This window comes from Nanorana parkeri, unplaced genomic scaffold (genome assembly GCF_000935625.1).
Source record: "Nanorana parkeri isolate BGI_ZX_2015 unplaced genomic scaffold, ASM93562v1 scaffold97, whole genome shotgun sequence".
Classification (NCBI taxonomy): domain Eukaryota; kingdom Metazoa; phylum Chordata; class Amphibia; order Anura; family Dicroglossidae; genus Nanorana; species Nanorana parkeri.
In genome coordinates this window covers 111,097-136,349 of record NW_017306365.1, presented here as the reverse complement: position 1 = coordinate 136,349, position 25,253 = coordinate 111,097, and the positions used below count along the sequence as shown (strand labels likewise).

The window sequence follows — 25,253 nt, the reverse complement described above, 5'->3', positions numbered from 1 at the left end:
TGAAATCTGTTTTCGTGTATCTGTCTTCAGCACATAATCAACACTTGATGGCCGCAGAACATCGATGACAAAATGGAATACAGACAAAGCAGGTGCCTTATTGCAAAGGGACAGGTTGTTCCTGTCCTGTTAGAAGAGGACACTTGGCTTCTATGTGTCAGGGACTGTTAATGTCAGCCAATTCACCTGTTATCCTTAATCATTGCTAAAAGATCTGCAAGGGTATGTTTTCTTTTTACCAAGCTTTTTTTGGAGCATGAAGAACCAGTAACTAGATGGGGTGGGTCACAATACTAATACCAGTTAGCAAAGTGTCTCATGAGAAATCTTGAGGATAACGATGTATGGTCTCCAGTTGCTCTAGCAGGATGCAAAAGGAGACAGAATGGTATTGGTTGCCCTACAAAGGACAGATAAGTAGACCATTACTTAAAGGTACAAGTCCAAAGAAAATACTGACCTATTCATGTGTAACTGTGCATTGCATTCATATAGTATGAGCTGATGTTTCTTTGACCCATGTCCTGTCGTTTTGTTTTCCATGGCAATTTTCTTTTTATATCTTTTACAACCTCGGAAAATAATGTGCACCTTTTAACAGGTGGACGTCATTCTGCAGATCTCTAGCAATGAAGAAGGTCATAGGTTACTAGATAATTTAGAGTGGAAAGGCAGTTCCTCTCCACTAGCACCACTTGATTTGAACACAAATTCCGAGGACCCTTTCTGTGGCAAAGTGGAGTGACCTGTTAGATCTGAGCTTCCTGCTCTGGGAAATAAGGTAAAGTCAGGAGTAAATTGCTGCGGAAAATGGGGTGAGCCTGGTGCCGGCTGAGGAAGGGAGGGTTGGGACACAGAGATTGGTCGACCATCTTGCCTGAGTCTGCTTAGTGGTAGAGATATGCAACTGCTAGGGTGGGAGGAAATAGGAGCGGTTTGAGGAAGGAGAAGCGACCGTGAAGAACCACACACTTGAGTGGTTCGAAGGGGGCCTGGACTGAGTGCTGAGGGTGAACTACTAGGAGAGTCCAGTCTCTGTAATGGAGGTGGTAATACCCATAGTGGCTCTGAAGCTCCAGGTAAAGGGGGACCTGGTGAATTGGCTTTTGGGCCTTGACATTGTCCAGAAGAGACAGCCGGGAGCTGCTGATCAGATGGTCTTGATTGACTTAATGAAGAACCTGCTCCTGGAGACCACTGTGAGGTGTCAAAAGCAGCTGCAGTGGAGGAGCTGGGGTGCTGCTGCTGTGTAGCACCCTTTTCAAAACAGGGCACAGTAAAGAGTGGTCTTGGACTTACGCAGGCTGCAGCTGAATAGCCTGCTAGTTGGTGTACATGAAAAGAAGATTGCTGGTTTAGTGATCCATCTGCTGCTAGATGTGATGAAAAAGGCTGTCTCTGCAGATGATGGAATCCACGTGCTGATACACCCAATGCAGAGGTTGAAGGTCGGAAGATGTTAGCTGGCAGACGCTGGTGAGTTAAAGATATAGCAACTGATGTGGTAGCTGCTGCAGCCTGTAAAGGGGCCTGGATTAGTGGTGTCCATATTACAGGAGTTGGCACAGAGTCTCCTTCAAACTGGGAAAGGCGTGGCCCTTGCGCCATTTCACGGTCATGCTGAACAATCTGCTGAATAATTTCATTCTCCTGGTAATTCAGAACCCCGGACCGAAGGTCATGCTGGACTTTATGCAGAAGGATAGAGTTCTTTTTGCCTAAAAAAAAAAAAGAAAAAATAGTTTTAGCAACCCCACATGCAACAAATAGAACACCCATCACAGGGATCACAATGTATGTAGCCTTGCTGAAAGTTTTACACACTTACCATAATAAGGTGCGCGCATTTCTCAGAAACATTATAAATATTTCATATCATAAAAATTGCAGGGATCTTTATAGAAAATGATCTTCTTTCTCATATAAGCCACTAACATTTACGCTACAGCTATCAAAAAAGAATTGTGCTCCAGATGGTGTGCCCAAAAAGAAGGAGCAGGCAGAAGGCAAAGGCCCCAGTATTGCCTGTGGTCTCCCTGTAGCTGATCTTTCCCATTACTGACCTACCATGACTTGCTCTGCACTATCTCTGTGTGGCGGGGGCCATCTTGGCACAAGTAGGGCTTTGCTTCCTTACGTCAGATCCTCCAGTAAGGAGACCAGTGAGCATCATCACCTTTTAGATTGTAAGCCCTCAGGGGCAGGGCCCTCCGTACCATCTTGTCTTGAATTGTGTTGTAATTGTAATGTCTTCCTTATATTGGAAAGCTCTGCGCAAACTGTTGGAGCTATATGAATCCTGTATAATAATTACATCACCAAATCTCATTCCAAACTGCAGATATACAGCTATGAGGCTACAGAACAGGAGTGCCCCGGCACAGTCACATACCAGGAAGTGCACTGCTATTTTTCAGAAGGAACTCCAGACAAAAAGTACATTTTTTAGGCCACCGGTTAGGCACAATTAACCATTTTAAATTTTCCCAATTAACTGCTTTCCGTCTGCCCGTTGTGAAAAAACGGACGGACGGCAAACTCCTATTGGCGGGTTGCCGTAAATAAACAGCTTATTTTTTTTCTGCTCTCGCGCACGGACTAGTGTGTGCACGGGCAGAAAAACCCTTCCATTGCAAACAGCTGTACCGGCTGTTACACATACAAGCGATTGGCGGCTCTATAGCTGTCTGATCGCTTGTATGTGCTGCCTGTGCGCACCCCCCCACCCTCCACAAGTGCCGCCGTCTCTCGCTGTCCCCCCCCCCCCTTCCTGCACCCTTACCGGGACCGGCTCGGGAGGGGGTTCTGGAGGAAGATATGATAGAAATCAGCATCTTCCTCCTTGCTGATCTCCCTCCGTACCGTGAACGCGGAAGTGATGTGTAAGGGCCTGTTCACACGACGTCCATTTTCTGTGCTTACCTGATCCGTGCGCTCCTGCACTTAAAATGTATCCCTATGTGTTTTATGGGCTACAGTTCTCACGTGCGCAGTCCGTTCAGGTTACGACAAAAAAATACTGCATGTCACATTTTGTATGGTCAGGAAACGGTCCGGAAACGCAAAGCGCGTTAAAAACGTGTCAATAACGCACTGCAGCTAACATACCGACAGCCCCACTCCAGCAAAAAAGTGTAAAAAAAATTTGTTTTAAACTGGAACGCATCAAAAGCGCGGCAAAAACACATAGCACTGCGTCTGCAGATCCGCACCTGATCCAGACCTGAAACTCATGTGAACAGGCCCTAAGGCTGGGTTCACACCTAGGCGTATCGAATATGCGCGTTTGTACCGCGATTCGTGGTAAAAAACGTGCGACAAACGTGTTTCCGAGGGCTACCTGGCTGTATCCCAATCGATACGCACGGCAAATACACCCCAAAGAAGCTCCTGTACTTCTTTGGGTGTAGGGCGTTTTGCAGCGTGTTCCTACGCGCTGTAAAACGCCCAGGTGGGAATCATGCCCATAGGCAATTATTGGTTTTCACATGTTGAGCGTTTTACAGAGCGTAGTAACGCGCTGTAAAACGCCCAGGTGTGAAGCAGGCCTAATACATCACTTCCGCATTCACCTGTCATTTCTCTGGCTCCTATAGCCAGAGAGAAGAAGCTGATGAAGCAGATCTCTGCTTCATCAGCTTCTTTGGGGGTCCCAGGTGACAGTGGTCTTGGAGACCCCTAATGTCTCCATAAAGAGGACCTGTCAGTGTGCCATCACATAGGGGGATTGTTATTCCCCTATGTGATAGCAAAAACATTAAGTGCTAAAAAAAGTATAAAAAAATAAAAAAGTCACATATAAAAAAAAGTAAAAAAAAAAAAAAATTTACGTTTCCCCACCCCCACGTTTACGCACATATACGCGTCAGGCGCGCCAGGGTGTGAAAACGACAATTGTGCTACACATGTTACATATTGCCAATATGTATCTTATTTCTGAATCACTCGGCTGTAGATCCTCAAATCATCTCTGAATTGTTGCTGACACTGTCTGTCCTTCTGGAGGGTGGCTACTTGTGTTCCCCATGGTTCCTGTGTGTGTTGTAAAGTAGTCACTGCTCCAAGCTCCCTCCTGTGATGGACTACAATCTCATGATTAGTTTACTCATTTGTATTAAAATTGTAGTCCATGTACTGGCTGAACCCATACCATGTAAATGTGGCTCCAGTAGGGAGCAAGCTTGGAGCAGTGACTTTACAACATATCCCTTAGGGCCGGGCTAGGTGTTAGTGACCGTGACCGTTCACTCACCTGTATAAGTAGCATTTATATACTTATCTTTTGGCTGGTTAGTGCATTGGATTGGAGTGATGCAGGAGGAACCAGAATGGCTGGAGGGGGAGCAAGTATTCTCACACCCAGAAGTGTATAATTATAATACATGCAGATGGTGGGGGGTGAGAAACATAAGTGTATAAAGTATATAAACACTTCTTTTACCAGTGACCTCTTGTCTAAAAATGACCCTGTGGGGGCACAAGTTACGGGTTCAGGAAGGATGAAGGTTACATCTTATGACACTTTGCAACATAGGCACAAATGTTAAAACTTCAGGGTTTATACTTGTTCTTCAACATTGAAAAGGACTAAATCGATGCTTCCAGCGCAAAGACCTTAATGTGCCATCTGTGACCTATACATGGGCGCCTGTACAGAAAAAAATATGGAGACCTAATCTCTCCTGAAAATGCTACTTGCCTGGCTGTCATGACGATCCTACATATTAAGTACTGTCTGCATCATTGACTCAAAACTAGCTTGTAGATACATTCTGACATCACTGGTTTTTCTTACTGCAAGTTTGTTCAGAAAGCCAAACAACTGGCATTCTCAGAAGAAGGTTCGCAATGGTACATATTTCTCTCAGTTCAGGTGAGGTTCCCAATAACAAATGGGAGTTACTAAAGCAGTTGGCTGAAAAAATTCCCTACAGATTCCTTGCATTGATTTCTAAAGTTATGCAAAGGTTTGCTGCTTATGATGTAATGTGAAAATGTGCTGCTTCTGAATGAAATTAAAAATACAGCCTGGCAAGATTTACTGTTCTGACACGTATGACCTGACTCACACATACATACATTGTGAGCAATGTTGGTTATTCATACTGTCCACCAGGGGGCAGTAACAACAAGAGCAATACACAAATATTACTCCATAATCTAAAATGTGATTACTGTAAAGGAAGGAAGTGGATTCCCACTTCAAGCAGAAATTTAGGTCCATTTATATGTGTAGTGCACAGCTTAGGCTGGCCATATATGACTCAAAAACAACTTAATTTGCCCAGTCTGGCAATGATAGGGTTATATATGGGATGCAGGCACAAGAGTAAGATTTCACATGTACAAAGACTACATTTGCACACTCAATGATCTCAGGTGACCAACTGTTACATGTTATCTGCTTGCTGCATTATACACACTGACCAGCCTCTTGTTTCTTACTGTTGCCTGATACCTAGTTTGTCTATTGCCTGCCAGATTTTCCACAAAAGATGTAATATAGACCCATTGCTTTTTTTCATACTTTAGTCATGTTTCTTAAGGCTGATCCCTGGGAATGCTGTCACTCCTGCCCACCCTATTCCTACTACATAAAAACCCCTTTTACCTAAAATATATGGTTACCTGATACACCTGCTCCCAAGTTTTTTTTATTCCTCACTGCAGAATTGGAGGGTCTTTGGGTGTCAATGTCACTAGCTAGGTGATGTGAACATTTTCTAATGGATGTCCTCTCAGGCTCCAGAAGACTGAAGCTGCCAGATTACATCACCATGAGGGGACCAGGTGGACCCACAGACTGCAGTGCTGGATCCTCAGTCCCCACTCCCAAAAGAGGTACCAGTGAGGGACACTTCTGTTGTTTTAGCATTGCTGCCACAGCTACCACTGCTTTGGGTTGGTCAGCTTTCTTAACCACAATGAAACCCATATGTAGGTATTGGTCATCTTCTCAAACCGACAAAAATGGACTAGGCTGGGCTGTGCCTACATGGTATAGCCTGGATTAAAACATTTTTTTCCAAATTCTCCTCCTATACTTTTGTGATCTGTTAGTGTAGATTAGTCAGCTTAGCTGTGCTGGCTTTTGTACTCTAAGTGTGAAGTGATTATTCCTAGTCACATGCTGTGTTGGGTGTCTATCGGCAGGGTGTGCTAGAGATAACACTCCACATGAAGGATGTCTAATGCCTGGCCAATCAGTAGGTCTGGGGAGCCTGCTGTGCACGCTGGTAGAGCTATTAAATATCTGAGGCACTTCCCTCCTGTCTTTCCCTCCAGGGTGTTTCCCTAAAACACTACTAAACTAGGGCCCAGGCCTATGGAAGATGTGAGGATCTCCCAGTCTGGGAGGTGTCCTTAAGATGCTGGCTGCAATTAATCCTGGCCTAGAGGAAGCAAACTGCAGGTGTCCCCCACAGAGATGGTGAGTGATGGACTGAGTTTCGGAAGCAAACACTAGAACCTTTCACTGCTGCCTTGATGTAACGACTGAGCATACACAGTATCGTTTTATAGAAGAAGGAACCAGAAAGATATATATGTATATAAAAACTAGAGGAATATGCTTTGTTATACCAAAAAGGGTATCCTGTGCTCCCTCATCCTCCTATCTTTATTCTCCATGCACATGCAACACTTCTCAACTGGGGGTCACGCTTGTACACCACAAGGCCCAGCTGGCTGGAGGCACTGTCGCTTAAAGATATATCCAGTGCCATACTTCCACTTAGCGAAGGCTCAAGATTTTCAAGTTACCTACAAGTTGGCAGTGGTAGCTGATTGGAGATGGTCATATCACATGACCCCCCCTTCCCGAAACAGGGCTACACTCTGAAGAAAGCCATGAGCTTACTTTGAGTAGCAGTAGACTCAAGGACTTGGAAGTGCTATTAAAAAAGATGACTGGCTAGTAGACATGTGCATTCAGATTCGGATGAACCTGCAAATCAACGAAAATCAGTTGATTTGGCAGTTCGTCCAAATCCGAAACGGCGAATTTAATATATGCCCGTATATACGAAAACTACATTCGGGCATACATAAATTTGTTTTCAGAACATGCCGTGCACCATGTTCTGCGCATGTCCGCCGCCATCTTGGAGGCGGAGCGTATGACGTCACATGACAATGACGTCACACGCTGAACGAACGGTGGCCATATCGGTCAACTGCTGATTAGCATTAGTTTGGCATGTGAGCAGTTTGCTTTCCCTGTGTACCAGTTACCACTACATTCCTATGTCCAGTGCTAAGCTACCCATGAGCAGATGATACCTGTTAGAAGGTATAATTAAGGACTATTTGGTAAAATTTGTTAAGGATAAGGGCATAGTTAATGACAATCAGCACGGGTTCAGGAAAGACCGTTCAGGCCTGACTAACTTGCTAACTTTCTATGAGGGGTAAGCAGAGATATGGATGGAGGGAAGCCGGTAGATGTGGTATACCTGGATTTCTCAAAGGCATTTGATATGGTACCACACAAGCGCTTACTTCACAAGCTGAGGGCTATGGGCATAGATGAGGTGGTGTGTACGTGGATAGAGAACTGGCTACGGGAACGTGTCCAGAGGGTATCTGTAAATGGCACCTTTTCGGACTGGGCTAGTGTAATGAGCGGTGTGCCTCAGGGTTCTGTGCTGGGTCCGATACTGTTCAACCTATTCATTAATGACATCGGGGAGGGAATAAATAGCCATGTTTCCGTGTTTGCAGACGATACAAAAATAGGGAGGGTACTAGAAACGGATCGTGACAATATAACATTGCAGGGGGACCTGGATAAAATAGGGGAGTGGGCAGTACTATGGCAGATCAGGTTTAATGTCAATAAATGCAAAGCAATGCACTTTGGACATAAAAATAAACAAATAGGTTATACAATTATGGGTATGCCGCTAGGGAAGTCAGAAATAGAAAAAGATTTGGGGGTCATTGTAGACCACAAACTGAATGGTAGCTTGCAGTGCCAAGCTGCGGTAAACAAAGCTAGCAGGGTCTTGTCCTGTATTAAGAAGGGGATGTATTGCAGGGACAAGTCTATAATTGTGCCTCTATATAGATCGTTGGTTCGGCCACATCTGGAGTACGCGGTCCAGTTTTGGTCGCCGGTACTGAGAAGGGATGTCCTTGAACTGGAGAGAGTCCAGCGGAGGGCAACAAAACTAATTAGGGGAATGGAGGACCAGAGCTATGAGACAAGGCTTCTGACCTTAAACATGTTTACGCTGGAATTAAGGAGATTAAGGGGGGGATATGATTTTCATGTACAAGATGTTCAATGGTGACAGCAACATTGGCAACAAACTCTTTAAGATTAACTCCATTACAAAGACTAGAGTCCACCACCTAAAGTTGGTGGAGAAAAAATTCCAGCACAATGGGCGAAGGGGGTTCTTTACAGTAAGAGCGGTTAAGGTCTGGAACTCACTGCCATCGGCAGTGATTTCAGCCAAGAGTGTAGATTTGTTCAAGAAACGTTTGGACAATTTCTTGAGGGACCATAATATCCAGGGATACCAGTATCCCTAAGGATGAGATGATGCGGGGACCTGTATGGGTTGGACTTGATGGACGTATGTCTTTATTCAACCCCAAATACTATGTAACTATGAAGCCTAGCACAAACCGGTATATACATTAGTATATAATGCCAAAAAATTCAAGATGCCATGAAGGAAACTGTGAATGAGCACTAAGCCTAAAGCTGGCCATACACCTATAGATTTTCGATTGGGAATTTTTGTTGCTGCCAAGAACCCTCTTTTGATTCTAACTCCAATAGCCCATCAAGCACAGACCAATGTCGATTTCGATAATCGTTCATTAGCAATACTAACTCTCTGAATTTTGTCGATCGACAGAACGGATTTTCATTTGCGCATGTGCAGTGTTCTTGCCGCAATTGTTTTCGTACAAAAACACCACTAATCCATCGATTTTCATACGATTCAAAAAAGGTTTTCCAGCCTGATCGTTCGAGGAAATCCGGCCGGGAGTACAGTATATAAAATTGTTGGGTTTCCATCAACCGATCGATTATCATTCGAAACCACATTTGTGTTCGATTTCTGTAGGAAAATTGAAGGGTGTATGGGCATCTTCATATTTTACTAGACTGGTAGGGTGACACAGCGGGTGGTGATGATTGCAATTTATGATCATTTTATATAGACTTTTCCAAGGGTGTTGCCCTGGCACCCAGAGCACCTGCACTGAATCTACAAAGTTCCCCCAAATATCATTTTGCAGTAATTGTTGCCATCATTTCAAGTATGACAAACAATCTTTGCTCAGCTTTTGTTGTGTTTTATATTTACCTTATACTTCTACTTACCTTACTATTGCACCCGTTTCAGTAAAAGGTGACTGACAGCTGAAGCCGCTCTGTATGCAGCCAACGTTTCTTGTTTCTGCCACCATACATCCACATTATTGTGCCTGCACTGTGATGTGTGCAGGACCATCAGGACAAGCAAATAAGCAGCATCCATTTAATTAGGGTGAGACATGGGAAGGTGCTGAAGCCTGGAATGCTGGAGCGTAAGTAAAGGTAAGTAAAAGTGGGCCTTGGAAACTTTAAAAAAAAAAAAAAAAAGCCTACAGATTGCCTACTTGCAGTTGTAGGAGTAAACAATAGTGTTTTTTCCTGGCCTGTGATATCACTGTACCATTTAGGGCAGTTTTCGTTTTCAGCATATAGCTGGGGCAATGTTGTTTGCATGGCACTGCAGCCACTAGATGGCTCTGAGAAGCATAGGAATTCCCCATACCCCTTGGCTCCATCTAGTAGCAGTAGTGCCGTGTGCAGGATGATTTATAAATCAGCCCCTACGTGTCTGATGTACCCCAGGTCTTTTAGGACTCTCCTATCTTCCCTAGAATTCATGACGCTGAGCCGTGCTAAAAGCCAAAGCTGGCCAAGCGGCCGGCCATTGGCCGGCCGACAGCCTGCTTCTGACAGCTGAGCGGAGCCAGCCGTGATCTCATGGCTGGCTCCGGCCACTTGCACAGAGATCAGCGTCCCTGGTTACCTGCTAACCAGTGACACTGATCTCCAAACAGCCTAACTCTCCCTGGCGGCCCGGGAGTCTCCTGCTCCCGGCCGCCAAGGAAAGAAACACTGCTTTTTCTTTTTTTTCTTTATTCTGACACGCGATGTCAGAATAGAAAAAAAAAAAAAAAGTTTCCCATTGAAATGCATTGCTACATTACTATTGGCCAGGGCTCAAAATTTCCACTCGCCCCCTCGCAATTGGCGAGTGAAAACTGCGAGGGGGCAAGTGGAAATCCATCGGCGTGTTGTTCGCCGCCGGCAGGACGTTGATGGAGAGAGTAGAATGTCAGACAGCTGCTTCTCCTTCGCTGTCTGACCACAGGCTGGGGACGGGAACAACTTGTATGTTTTACTGAAAGGAGAATTTAAAAAAAAAACAAAAAAAAACTGACATGTAGGTTTTTAATGAGGAGGGGATTCCGTAGGTCTCTTCTGGTCAAATTCTTCTTTCTACCTGCCAGCATTTAAAAAAAAAATTTTTAGGCACACCGAGACGCACATGCGCAGTATGGTTCTGTGCAGGTACAAAGTAATTGGGGCAGAGGGCACCTCCCTGAAATGAGAAGGGCACCTCCCTGAAATTGCTTCTTTCAGGTTGGGATCCCTGGTACCCCTCCTACCAGCACCACCAGGAAAAGGACCAGAGAAGGTTTAATGAGGGTTAACTCTGACATCTGTGCGTTACACCACTGACCTCTCCGACCCGAAGCCATGTGAAGCAAGCCGATGTACGGCTGAAATCAGCCGTACCAGCCTGAAGTGAATAGCCGAACAGTGTTCGGCTCACTTCACTTGGGGTTGGTTCACTCGGCTGCCCTCGGCAGCTTAGTGAATAGACCCCTATGTGTTATAATGTAGGTTTGCGGATTAATCTATTTTGGGCTGTTTCAACCAGGCAAGTAAAAGGAAAGAAAGAAATAATGATGAGGCAGAGAAGTAATCTCTGCTCTGACCTTTCATTTAGTACTGAGGTAATAAAGAGGCTGTAGGAGCTGAATTAGATAAAGCATAGTCGATTGGCTTGTATCCAGCTTCTCTGTTCTGTGCAAGTTGTAGTGGGCTCATTTGTACAAAGCTCCTAATAGGGCCTTTTGTAATATAAATGATTAGGATGGCAGATTTTGGAAATATTGGACAAACTGATTTTAAGTCAAAGAGATGCACAATGGTATAAGTATGTTTGTATCCATCAACACAGCAGTGATCAGTAAGGAAATACAGCTCCCTTTACTGATTATTCCTGACAAAAATAAATTTTTATTAAACAAAAAAAGAGAAAACTTTCTGCAGACGACTCCACCTAAAGCTTACATTTCAGGTTTTTCTGGTTTCTTATTTCTCTCTCAGATTGAGACTCCAGTTTTTAGACATCCCCACTAGAAATCACCACCCCAATAGTTTTCTTACACCGTACTGGACACCCCATCCTCAGTACAGCTCATTAATGCTGACTTCCTGCCTGGCCACTGCACCTGTCACACAGGCTGGTACAGCAGGTGAGCCTCTTTAGTGACACAGAACCCATTATAGTGTAGGCTCAGAGTCACTGAGCACATTGCTGCCAGCCACTGCTCCTGCCTGTGTGATAGGTGCAGTGGCTGATCAGAGCCTTTTACGCAGTGATGCTGAGCCTGCACTGTTAACAGGCTCCGTGCCTCCAAGCTGGTTGCCTGTGTATGTGTGCCCATGGCATTGCCTTAGCTGAGGTCATTACAAAATCATTGATGGCATCACTCTTCAATCCTTGATTCTCCATCCATAATAAAAAAAAAGTGGTGTAGTTCAGCTGTGACAGAGTGGCATCATCAGTATGGTCCTGGTGGTGGAGGCAAAGAAGTAAAGTACTGTAGGGAAGTCTCATCACTGGAGACTCAGGGAGATATATTTGCCAGTGGGTGATAATTTCTTACCAAAGCACACCCAAAGCTTTAGGAGGACAGAGAGGCGATCATCATAGACTGGAGTCTACTATAATTACTGAGAAAATAAAAAACAGTATGGGTCAAGGGATCTTCAAACCCATTTGTTTTTATCCTGCATTAACAAGACCATCTTGATGGTGGATCTCTCTGCTACACTCGACCACAGGGAAAAGAGATTTAGAAAAATGTGGTATTATTGGTTAGAGTTTCAGACAACCCAAGAGAGTATCTCAGCTATGTCTCCTTAAATTGTGCACGTTTACCCCTTTTTCTATTTTTCACAGGGCTGTTTTGCTTTTGTGTGTGTTCTATGCCCAGCTGCAGGCTTTTTTACTGTCTTTGCCACCTTCACCTCCTCGCTCTTTCTAGGTTTACTTTTCTTTTATCCTTGCGGATCTTCACTTTCCTCTTTCCCTCTGCTTTCCTTCCATTCTTTCTTCACTTGTTGTTCTGTTGCTAATTGTAACTGCATCTTTGTACCTCTTGCAATAAAAAATATAGTTTAAAATAAAAAATATAGTTTAAAAAAAAACCCCAATTGTTTCTCATGTCACACAAAGACGTTGGATATATCCATTGAAGTATGTAGGATGTTCCTTGAAGAGCATACAAGGGGTGGTGACCATATTAAACAATGGTATATATGACATTGAATTTTTCCAGAAAAAGTACTCGGTTCCTACTTACCAATTCGGTCCAAACGGTCTAGTGCCACACTCTCAAATGCCCGTCTCATCATTGGGTACTCCTCTAGAACCTCATTGAAATGGTCCACACTTAGAGAGTACAGTCGACAATAAGTGTCTGCTCTGACACTTGCAGTTCTTCGTCCTCGTGTCAGCAAACAAATCTCTGGTAGGGGTAGACAGAAGATTTCAGTTATTCAACTCAACTCCTGCTATATATAAAGTATTGCCAGTGAAAACGACTAAAAATGTCTACAATTACTATTGAATAAAAGCAATTAGATTCCTATTGTCCTGATATGGATTGAGATTCCAAGATACTGGAAAATGAAATACTTACCTTCCATAATTTTTCTTTCCTGGTACCTATCTATGGCAGCATACACATAATTGGTGCTCCGCTCCCATTCCAACCCACATGCCCATTATAACTCTCTATAAAAGTCTGAACAGGGGGGGCGTGGCCGGCGCATGGCATATTGGCCATATACCACGAGCTTTCCTGATGTTCCGGTCCGTGAACATTGGCAGACGAAGTCTCCTCGCAGATCCGCATCCTCAGCAACCTCGGTGAAGTGATTTCTCTCTCTCCTTCTCGGTGACTTACCTGTTGGAGTTCGGAGACTTTCGTCCCCTGGCATGTCGGGACTAGTTTTATCACTACTCTCTGTTGACATCGTATGTCGTAGGCCGGGCTATGCCTCAGGAACCTACTTGAAGTCTCCACCCGCCTTCACTAGCAATCTGGTCGTCCTTGTACCATAACATTGTCTGTATTTGTATTGTGTTGTCCTTGTTTTGTCTTGTCTCGCGTCCACTGATCTGTCTCCCCCCCCTCCCCTCCCCGTTTAATGAGGTATACGGAGCCACACGGCACAACACAGTGGCAGATGATCATATGCTTTTTATCGCTCTAAGCTCATGTTATATATTTTTTCCCTTGTTTGAAAAGAATAAAACTTTATTTGACTAAAAGTCTGAACAGCAGTCCTCTACTGCATTCTCATAACTAGAACAAGATGGGAGAGGAAATGATGCTACCATGGTTAGGCACGAGGAAAGGAAAATTATGTAAGGAGAGTATTCAATGTTCTGGTTTCCTGATGCATACACGGCAGCATAAAATGCTCAATAATTCACTACATGGGAGGGAAATTGGCCCAATCTACACTATAGTAAAAGATGAAGGAACAGCTGGCTAACCAGCAAATTACCTCAGAAGACAATCCCAAATAATGCCCAGCATGCCGATATACTCCTATAGCTGTCACCGTTTGGGGAATCCACTTGCCACTAGCCTGATTGGTCTCTGAATTACCCACCCAATCCAACTCACAATTGTTTGGGATGCATCTGCTTGAACTCTTCTTGCCCCAGCTGGTATGATGAATAGCATATTCTCTTTAGCGAAAGGAGTGGGTTATAGAAAGGTAACACTTTAAAGTTCTGGCCTCTAATTCATGAAGCTTTATAGAATCTTGTTCATCCTGAAATGCTGTCAATGCCCACTACAGATTTTAGTGGAACATAGATGGCACTTTAAGAAAAACTCATGTATTGTTATAAAAACCCTATCAGGATAGAGTATCATGTAGGGATCAGAGCTTGAATCTCTTGAAGACTCTTCGAATCAAGGCAATAGCTACCAAAAAGGCAGCTTTTTAAAGTATTGTTCTCCAACGAGCACTGATATGAAGAGTCAAATGGAATAGAGGAGAGGAAATTCAACACTAGGGAGAGAACCCACTTAGGATAAAGATTCTCTTTCTCTGCCGACTGCTTCAAGGAATCTCTCTACTAAAGGGTTTAAAACCTTTCTAACATCAGTAAGTGCCGGAAACTTGGGCTTTGAGTATTTATGCCCAGACCTAGGTCTAGGACAGACTGCAAGAACTGCAGGATGTTGAAAACTTCAGGTGAAAGAGCATTACTAGGAATTCTTTGCAAACTTTATAGAAAGTCGAATTTCTTAAACTCTTCTTGTGCAAAGCAAATTTTCAATCACCTAGGGTGAGCAGCCTAGGTCTTCCAGACCTTTGCTGTTCAACCTCCATGCCTTCACATACAGAGTCCCTGGATTGGGATGCTGAAAGTCACCATGGGTCAGAAGATGTGTCTCTAGAGGCAGGTTGACAATTGCATCAGAAACGTGAACCAAGGTGTTTGAGCCCAATACAGAATAATCTCCCACCAATTCCCTGCTAGGCATGAGTGGTGTGGGGCAATACGCATACTCAAACTAAAATCGTCTATCCCTACTGCCCCCTGACACCCATACTTGGAGTAGAACACAGGGAGCTGGGTGTTGTTTGGAGAGGCAAATAGATCTATCTGGGGATAACACCACTTAGGGCAAGTTGAGGTGAAGATTTGTGGATTCAAGGACCACTAGTTGCTGAGAAAGCTTCTTGAAAGGTAGTCAGCCCAGACAGTCTAAAAGCTGGAATGTAATTTGCTTTGAGATAAGAGAGATTTTTCTCTGCCCGAAAAAGAACAGGTTTCACTTCCCTGAATAGTTTCCTGCTTTGAGACCCCACTTGGTTCTAAAATGTAAGCCACCACCACTCGTTTGTTCATCTGTAGCAATGTAATCTTGTGATTCAGCAGTCAAGATAGCTGTTATACAGCCAGGCTGCTTGAAACTCCAGTACATTGGAGACTATTCCATCTGACAGTAAATGCCACCTTCCCTAGACCATCACATCCCTAAATTGGGTGCCCTGACCTAGATGACTTGAGTTGGATGTTAGAATACTCCAGGAGACGTACCCTAGGGCAGTGGTTCCCAACCTGTGTAACCTCAGGACCCACATTTGTCCTTGGTCATGAAGTCATGACCCAAGTTGCTCCGCACTGGAACGCACAGCATTGCTTTACCGTGCGTTACGGTGCGGGCGATCGAATTGTGGGTGGGAGATGCCGTTGGTGTGCCATTCAAATGAATGGCAATACAACACACCTCCCACACCAGAATGCGCAGTAGGAGCAATTGCATGGTAAGGTGAGTTAATCGCACGGGAACAGGCCCTCAAAAACACTGACATACAGACACAATCTCACACTCAGATATTCTCACACACACATACAAGCTCCAAAATTTTAATTTTTTTAAATCCACCCAGTCTCCCTATCTTACAAGAACTGGAGTGGATCCCCAGCCTGGAGTCCAGTGTGGGCTGCTGTGCTGTGGCTCCATCTATATGTGCATTGTAGGTACAGCTCCCTAGCATGCCCTGTAGAGGTGTCGGGAGCCAGAATGTGACGTCACTCCAGTCCAGGCACCTCTACAGGACAAGTGAGGGAGCTGTAAGCAATGCATGTATGGATGGAGCTCCCTTGCGGCCATCCCCCCAGCCCACTCTATGTCAAGATGACACTCGGCACCAGGCAGAATATTTTGAATGGCTGCTTGTTGTCAGAACTGACAGTGCTGTGCTAGGGGGAGGCTGAGGAGCCTTACCTAGAAAAGTGGAAGGCATTCAGTGACCCACTGAACACGGGGGAGCGACCGACTTTTGGGTCACGACCCACCAGTTGAGAACCAAGGCCATAGGGGACAGTGACACAATAACTTCCTGGGGCTTGCTCACCACCCCAGGCTGGTCTTTATCTCTGCGATGACGAATATAACCACATGACCATTGGTATTCACACTGAAGAAAAGTCCACAGTAGACTTAGCACATAGGTACAATTTTTTAGACAAGAGACACTCACCTCCAAAGTAAGATCCATCAGCAAGTTTGGTCTCTTTACTGCCTTTGCTTAATATACTAACAACCCCATGCTGTATAAAGAACATTTTCTTGCCAACTGTTCCCTCTCTGATAAGGTAGTCTCCTGGCTGAAAAACCTCAAATCTTAGCTTTGTAAGCATTGATGTCACAAAGTTGGGGTCCGCATTGGCAAATAATGGCATGGTAGCCACTAGTTTGCGACAGTTGAAGTTGATGATCTCCTGTAGAAGAAGGAGAATACAAAAAGATCAGCTATACAGTATTTATCTATCCAGAATAATTATATAACATGCTTTACCAAATAGAACATCAATAATACAACAGTTTTAAGAACCCACTGTTTATTTTCTAATTTCTGAACTAAGAGCACAGAATAGACACAAACCTTAGTCATTACAATTCAGTAATGTCACAGGCACTCCAAAATGCTCTGCTGACAACAGTGGAAAGGGTGCAGCTGTACATTTGGAGGCACATTGGACACCTGACTCCTGGCTTCTGGCCACCCTCAGTAAAAGCAATAGTGTAAGAATGTCTTATTTAGCTTATAGCAATATATTCTTTATATAGTTTTGTTTTTGGGTTTTTTTCTAGAAAGATTGTTTAACCTCAAATGTAATGTTAAAGGAGAACTATGAGGTGAGTGCTTTTCACTCATCCTCATAGTTCTAGCCGACCTGTGACAATGAGACTGCCTCAGGTCGGCTCAGTAGATCGGGAAGTGAGCTAACACATAACGGCGTTCGCTCACTTCTCGATCCTGTCACGGCTCTCTGCTGTGACAGGGGAGGGGCTGCATTCCCCCCTCCCCGCTCCTATCCGCCAGCGCTGAATGGAGGAACGGACGGGGGAGGGTACAGCTGTCTCTGCCTCTAGATAGGCAGAGCCAGCTGTCACTCACGCAGCTGGGTGGATCCAGACATAATTGTCAGGATCCGCTTCAGCTGCGGCGTCTCAGTATACCGTGAGCAGTAGCTTGCGGTATACTGAGCTTAGGGTGACGGGAGGACGCTAGTTTGTGTCCTCCTGTTACCCTAAGGAGAACTATGGGGAAAATCCCTAACCCCATAGTTCTCCTTTAAATTCAATTGTCTGTAAAAAGCTTTCCTACCCATACAAGTCAATGGAAAGGTAAAAACAGCTAGAAAAAGGTCATAGGCAGCTCACATGCCAGCTGAGTGCACCTGAAAGTATGCTGCGCCTGCCCATCTAAACATGGCCTTAGGAAGATTTTGTGAGCATTAAATATGGCAAATGTGCTCATACAATAAGGAAGAGTGCAAATTAAATAAACCCAAAGCAACCAGTAAAAATGTACTGTAGTTGTACTGGTCCCAATTTCACTGCTCTTACCTAAAATTGATCTGCTTGTAAGCAAGAAATATGTTAGTATCACGTATGACCACTAAGGGTCTCCCTTCTATCTTTATGTAGGATGTGGTTGGCAAGTTACATTAGTTCTTATATCCTATAAGCCCTTTGTGTGTCTTTTGCATGTAACATAAGCTTAGCGTGATTGCACAGATGTAAGCCTGTAATAAAGGCAAAATCGGATATGCAAAGTAAGCACAAACCTTCTTTATGCTAGCATAAATATGTTGTGCATATTCTCTAGGGTCCTACTGAAATTAGAACAAAAAGGAGGGTAATTCGGTCAATTTAATAACCTTCTTTTACAGTGTTTTCTCTGGTAAAACACTGTTACCCTCCTTTTTGTTCTGACTACTTTTGGTTATATGACCTTGATGACCTATTTAAATGATTAATTAAATATTAAAGGGGATATTCAAGGTATATCAGAACTCCAGGGAACAACCTTCTTTTTTCCGCCTACTGAAATTAACTGCTGAAAAAAGATTTGCAATTTTTTCTGTCATACGCCAAAATATGTTTCTAATTTACTGTGTATAAGTCCAAAACTAAAAGGTCATGCCAGAGTAAGGAGCAAAACAATGTGAGCTCAGAAATTGCATAAAATAAATAGAGGAAAGTATTCAAAATGATTTTTATTTTTCATAAACAATCAAAAAAATAGCAATTTTGACCTTTACGGTTAAGGGCCTCAGTTTTGATTCTTTCTGGGTCATATGCCATTTGAGCCACCTGAGACATCTCTCATCGACGTGAACCTGTGCTTTGCTCATCCATGGAAAAGCAACAGGTTTACTCAATTGCTGCCATCTCCAGTGAAGGGCTGTCTTCGGCTCCCTTGAGTTCAGCAGAACATGCTCAGCATGTTTGGCTGAGCCAAAGTAAAGAACGCATTCAACTCAGCCAATCCAACATTTTGATCGGCTGAGTTGAACGCACGGCAGTTCACTCATTGCCGTTCGCCCCTATTCTCATAGCTGCCGAACGGCAATGAGTGAATAGCCGAATGACGCCAAGCGACATTCGGTTCGGTTATTCTGCTCGTTACCTCAGGAGGTAGCAAGCAGAAAGCAGAATTCACAGGCCCCCCAAAAATCAAACCAGGCCCTTTAGGTCTGGTAGGAATTTTAAGGAGGAACCCCACCCCCAAAAAATGTGGGGGGGGGGGGACGTGGGGTCCCCCTAAAATTCCCAACCAGACTCTTAATCTGAGCACAGGCATGGCAGGAACGACGAAAGGGGGGGATGATCGAGCACCTCCCCTCTCCCTGAGCCTTACCAGGCCACATGCCCTCAGTACTGGGATGGTGCCTTTCCAGTGGTCCCCATTTTTGGGGGTGGGGTACCCCCTTAAAATCCCTACCAAACCTAAATGGCCTGGTATGGCTTCTGGGGGGAATCACACAAACTTTTTTTATTTTTAACTCGGGGGGTTCCTCCTAACTTTCCTACCAGGCTCTGTATAGGCTTTTTTTTTCCGGGGAGAATAGTCTGCTGCAGCAGACCATTCTCCCCGCTGTGGCTGTGACTTTGGCTCAGCCGAGCCGAAGCATATGCGTCCGGTTTGGCTGAGCTGTTCGGCTGCTCTGCTGGCTATTGTGCATAGCCCATACAGCAGCCCTTCAGTGAGCTGAACTGAAGGGCTCCGGTGGCTGAAGTAAGCCGAAGGATCACCCGAAGCTACAGCAATATCCTTGACTGCTTTGTGTATAACCCCCTTAGATTTGAATTTGTATTGTACTTTGCATGGCAGAAATGATTGTGTTCCCAGTGTCCTCTACACCTATTAGTACACACTGATGTCCTTTTAATTAACCCAATTTCTAATTATCACACTGTACATTTCATCATAAAGAATTCCTACACTATTAATCACCATGACAACTTATTTTATTATTCCATGTGCTGTGTTATTCCTGTGCTCTCATGAAGTTCCAGTTCTCTGGCTACATAATCTGGGAATTTGTGAAGGTATACAGTGGCTGCATCACCTTGTCACTGGACACCATGATAATGAGAGTTATGACATGTATATTAAGACATGCAGGACATTGCTAAGTACCATTTGCTTGACTCTAATGGATTTTTAAAAAACCCTTAGGGCCTATTCAAACCATCCAATGCGTTCATGGCTTGGTTCCGTGCCATTAAAGCACTGAACACAGCCTCCCCGTGTTCTGGTCCGGGAGGGCGCATGGTGGTGCCATTGATTTTAATGGCGCCGCAGACAAGCCTCCCACCCGCAGTGCGATCGCCTGCACTGCAACACGTGGTACTGCAATGTCATGCATTCCAATGTGGCGCAATTGCAAAAAAAAGTTAAATGCGCCATGCACGCATTGGATGGTGTGAACAGACCCTGAATGATGAAGTATAAACAAATCTTAATAATTGAACCCAAGTTTGCTACTTTTTAGTAACACTGTAAAAAATGTCTACTACTCGTGACATGCCAGGGGATAGCGCATACATGAGGATAATTTGCTGTGTTCCTGTAGTGGGGTCCAGAAATAATAGTGCGCATTCTGCTTTTCTATCCCACTTAAAACACTGACACAGACCATAACGCTAAGACTAACCTAGATCAAGCCATGATCTAACTTTTTTATCATTATATTTTTTATTATTAAAGATGAACTGCAAGAGTTAGGTGCTCATTTTGGTCTAGGGACTAAAATGAAAACGATATACAGCACTCAACTGATCCACGGTACCGCCTGGCTGCTAGACCAGTCCCTACAGCCTCTTCTTTCCTGAGCTCCAGCAGTCTAAGCCTCGCGGAGGTCATCACGTCTATGCAAGGTCCGTTCACATTTGCATTAGACTCGAGGACGATGAGGGACATTCCACAGCCGGAGCGAAATGGGAGAGAGGTAAGCAGTTACCTCCGCAGGTTGGAGGATCAGGTGAGTGTATCTTCTTTATTACGTTCCCTAAACCAAAACAAGCAGTTAGCCCTTGCAGTTCAGGGCACTGCAAGGTCTAACTTTTGAAAATCCTAGAGATCTGCTTTACAGACTTTTTATACATGCTTCTCTTCAGAGACTCCGCAAAGATAAAATGTATCTTTTTCTCCTCAAAGTGATACAGGGTAGCTTCTTTTATTAGTGATCACAATTTGTGATTGGCCATAACAGTAATCATGTGATCGGGAGCTGGTCCCAGTAATCCCACTAATCCCTGGTGGTCAGCAGGGTCACCAGGACTAGTGTCCCCATTGGAAGATGATCCATATATCCCTGTTCTGATGAAAACTCAAAATTTGGGGGGTGTTTCACTTGTAGTAATAATGGTTACCAGGACAAATATAGTGGGTGAATCTCCTTATTGGGGACACATCTGATCCCGCTATACTCTATCCACAACTAAAACAAAAATATATTTTTGGCTTCAATTGCACTTTAATATACTTTATTTCAATTTACCTGACTATAAAAATAAAACAAAGGTTTTAAATAATGTTCTTCGTTTAGTCCTGACTGTAATAATTACATTGTGTACAAAACCTCTTTACTTTCCATTTAAGGCTTAGGGAAAAAATGGATTTTGTTTTAAAATGAGGGTTTACTGAAATCAGTCTGTACCAGCACACTGGCAAGCTTCTGTCTATGTTCAACCCTTTCACTTCATGATGCTAACGGACAGCATAGCTTTAGTTAGGAAGGTCCGAGAAAGCCCGATTTCATCATAGGAGCAGATTTCTCACCTGGTTAAAACCTGCTCAGTTGTGACTCCTTTCACACAGGTCTGCCTGTCAGTTTTTTAGGCGGATCTGTTTGGAAGCCCAATGTAACTATGGGCAGTGATATGTAAATGGTTGTGCGTCTGTTTATATCCAATTACCTCCAACTCTATACCTCCAACTCTAGGTCTGAAAAAAAAAGGGAACTGAATTCTGTTTTTGTGGACCCGATCGTGATGGATCGGAGGTAACCTGATGTATACTGACACATGTCTGACTCCCCATAGACCTAGCAGGGGCCTGGTTAGTTCAGTGTTTTCCTCCATCTTGCAATGGAGGAAACAACTGGACAGAATGGACGGCCCCTGTGTGAAAGAGCCTATGACTGAGCTGACACGTAGGGTCTATTCTAATTCCCCCTGTGTTTGATGGAGACCCTGATTAAACAATAGGTGCTTTGTTGCTTTTGTGAAATTAGGGTTGCCACCTGCCCTGGATTCACCTGGACAGTCCGGGTTTTGAGTCCCATATGTGCCAGCTGAAACCCAGACCCAGCACATACAGGTCTCAAAACCCGGACTGTCCAGGTGAATACGGGTCAGGTGGCAACCCTATGTGAAATGCTACTGGATATCATTGTGGTCATTTTACACAGAAACGGTGTGTAGTGGTGTTTTCCTTTATTGGCAGCTATAAACAAATTAATTTACTGGGCATGATGTTTGTCATCACACTGCTTGCAGATGGTCAGTATTCATGTGAAGCACATCCCCAGTTTAGCATAACCACACCACGCCCTGTGTATTATTCCACCGATATGTCTTATTTTACATCTTTAATTTTTTGTTAAGCAGCAATGCCTTGAAGACAAACTGAGCAGTAAATGTCTGAACAAGTATTACAATCTCACCTCCCGTAGAGGCTCACTTAGCTCCCCAAGGATACTCTCCTCATCAAACATCTTTCCTTGATAGCGATGCTCATAATAATCATGGATCCTCTGACGCATATCAGCCGGTAGCTTGTGAAATGACATGTACTGTTCCACCTGTTTGTACTGTACATAGAAGAAGAAAAAAAAAAGGAGTATATGAGTATGAAAGCATGCAAAGACACAAGCTCAGCATGCAGCCTAGATTCCAATTAGTCGCTTATATTTATTTTAGGTCGCTGCTGATGAAAGCTAGAACAGAGTGCCCGGTTTACAAATGTGTTAAAGTGAACCTTTGATATTTGTAGACAGTTTCATTGAAGTAATCCTATTCAGTGCTATTAAAAGGGGAAGGTTTACTCTTTTTTATATACATTATGGGCTTTAGTAGCAGAGAACAATGATATGCAGCAATAAGTATCACTGATGTACTAAACCCAATCAAAGATTAGCAATCTAGTGTTGGAAGAATAATGATGTATACATTCTGATTGGTTGTTAAAGGTTAATACATATTCCATCTTGAACAGTACCTAACTCTATTTCTGCCTATCTTGTGGTGTTTCCTCTCCTCCTGTTGCATTCTACATGATATCAAACAAATTAAAGATTCAACAGGAAGAGAACGAACCTTTTTGATGCGGAATCCTATATGTGTTTCGTTTCGGGAATCGGATTCGTATTCGGATCTGATTCGGAATTCGTGTCGGAATTTGGATTCGGACGAATTCTCGAAAATTCCACTTGAGATGGTGTAGCAGAATTGGCACATTTGTAATTTCTGGTTGCTGTGCTCTAGTCTTTACCATTAAAGGGACATTAAAATCTTTCTCTTAATTCGTTTTTATCCGTTTAAATGTTAAACAGTGCATGCACAGGATTTGGACGATATTCGTTCCAAATCCGAAATTTCGGATCCGGGTATGTTATATTTCGGATATTCGGAATCTACGAATTTCCGAAATTTCGTCCGAATTTTGATTCGGAACGAAGCACATGTCTTGTCCTGGGGTTGTTGCTCACTTTGTCCCTTCTCTTTCCTTCCTCTTTCTCCTCTTCCTTTCCCCATCTTCACTTTGGCTACTCTGTGCCCTTTCCTGGGTCTTTACCATTACTCTTTCTTTCTTTCTTTCTTTCTTTCTTCCCTCACTTAATTTGCTTTCTATTCCTACTTTAGACTACCCACAATAAAGAACTTTGTTTCGGGTGGGCAGACCATTAAGTGTACTGCTACAAGCATAAAATATTACAATCATATTCATTTAATTAATTGGAAACAAAATCAAAGGTAAAACACGTGAATCAGTAATTATAAAATGCTGTCTCCATCGTGGTTTGTTTTGTAAATTATGCTTAAATGTGTTACACTGAATAATAAAATCCGGTTTGTCTCCTATTACAGGTTTCCTGTCTACAGACATGCTCATGACTCATCCAATAGTTAAAGAAACCAAAAACTAAATACTGGATACACTGCAGTTAGGGACAGTGGGATTTTTGAGGTAATATTGCCTGGTAAATGTTTGATTCTACATTTATTAAAAAATTAGCAACTAATAAAGTGAACCACAGAAAATGGATTCACCCTGATTCTCGGATTGTAGTTCATAAGTCATTTTAAAATATTATTCTGCATTATGTCACCACAAGTTTTTTTGTGCTTAAAAAAGTTTCAAAAGCTATTCATTATTAAGTCATATCTATTCGAATGTATGCTTACGTTGCAACGCTTAAAAAACTTTTTAATGCCATCCTTCCCAAATTATAATATTTCATGACTATATACTTTGGCATCTGACATTCTTTCAAGGTGGTCAAAATAATAAGTATAATGTGTATCACTTTCTGGAAATAAACCCAGGAAAATCAAGGAGTCAAGGAAAATGTAAATCGGATGTCCTATTATTCTTTTTGATACTTTGTTACAAAACCTTTTGGTTTATGTCTACAGAAGTGGGTAGCATTTAGGACATGCACTCTAATCCCTATTATATAATTTGTAATATATTTCAATTAGGTATATAAGCAGTTGTCACTATAAAAAGACATTTAAAAGGGTCACTTCAACCAAATCTGAAAAACCCAAAAATTATGTGCGAGTGGATGTCAACTGTTTAACCACTTGAAGTCCGCGGTGTTAAACCCCTTTCCCGTCCAGGCCATTTTTCAGTATTCAGCGCTGCGGTACTTTGACTGACATTTATTCCGTCATACAACGCTGTACTGAAATGAATTTTATACAATTTTTTAGGGACAGATAGAGCTTTCTTTTGGTGGTATTTAATCACCACTGCGGTTTTTATTTTTTACTATATTAAAGGAGAAATTACAGAAAATTAAAAAAAAACTGTTTCCCCTATATTAAATTATAAAACATTTATTAGTACCCAATTTGTTGGTAAAATATAAGAGACGGGGTCATGCCGGGTAAAAAGACACCAAACATGTCAAGCCTTAAAATTGCGCGTACGCGCTGAACCTCAAAAAACTACAATACCCAAAATTGGCCAAAGGCGACGTTTGTAAAAGTTTTTACTGCTCATCAGTTTAGTGTTATCAGTGATTGATGTCCCTAAAATGATTGCTCTCACTCCGACACTTGCGGCGATATGTAGCATGTTTAGCGCAATTGTCGTTTTCGCTCGCTGGCGCATCTGACGCATATTTACGCTTATATGTGCATACACGTGGGGGTGGGGGACTTAACAATTTTGGGGGTTTTTTTTACTTTTTTTATATGTGACTTTTATTTTATTTTTACTTTTTTTATTTATATATATTTATTTTTTTTACACTTATTGTTATTGCTATTACATAGGGGGATAACAATCCCCCTGTATAATAGCAAAGGCACACTGACAG

At 43.2% G+C, this 25,253-nt stretch overlaps 1 protein-coding gene across 1 annotated transcript in view; it reads right to left on the bottom strand.

Moving 5' to 3' along the window:
• Nucleotides 1-622: 622 nt before the first annotated feature.
• HCN4 (hyperpolarization activated cyclic nucleotide gated potassium channel 4) overlaps nt 623-25,253 on the bottom strand; it is a 92,219-nt gene continuing 67,588 nt past the window's right edge. The window contains exons 5-8 of the mRNA XM_018552776.1: nt 22,371-22,517; nt 16,388-16,628; nt 12,673-12,837; nt 623-1,718 (exon numbers count right to left, since the gene is read on the bottom strand). Coding sequence (XP_018408278.1) covers nt 640-1,718; nt 12,673-12,837; nt 16,388-16,628; nt 22,371-22,517 — 1,632 coding nt within the window. The 3' untranslated portion in view covers nt 623-639. The remainder of the gene's footprint in view (nt 1,719-12,672; nt 12,838-16,387; nt 16,629-22,370; nt 22,518-25,253) is intronic.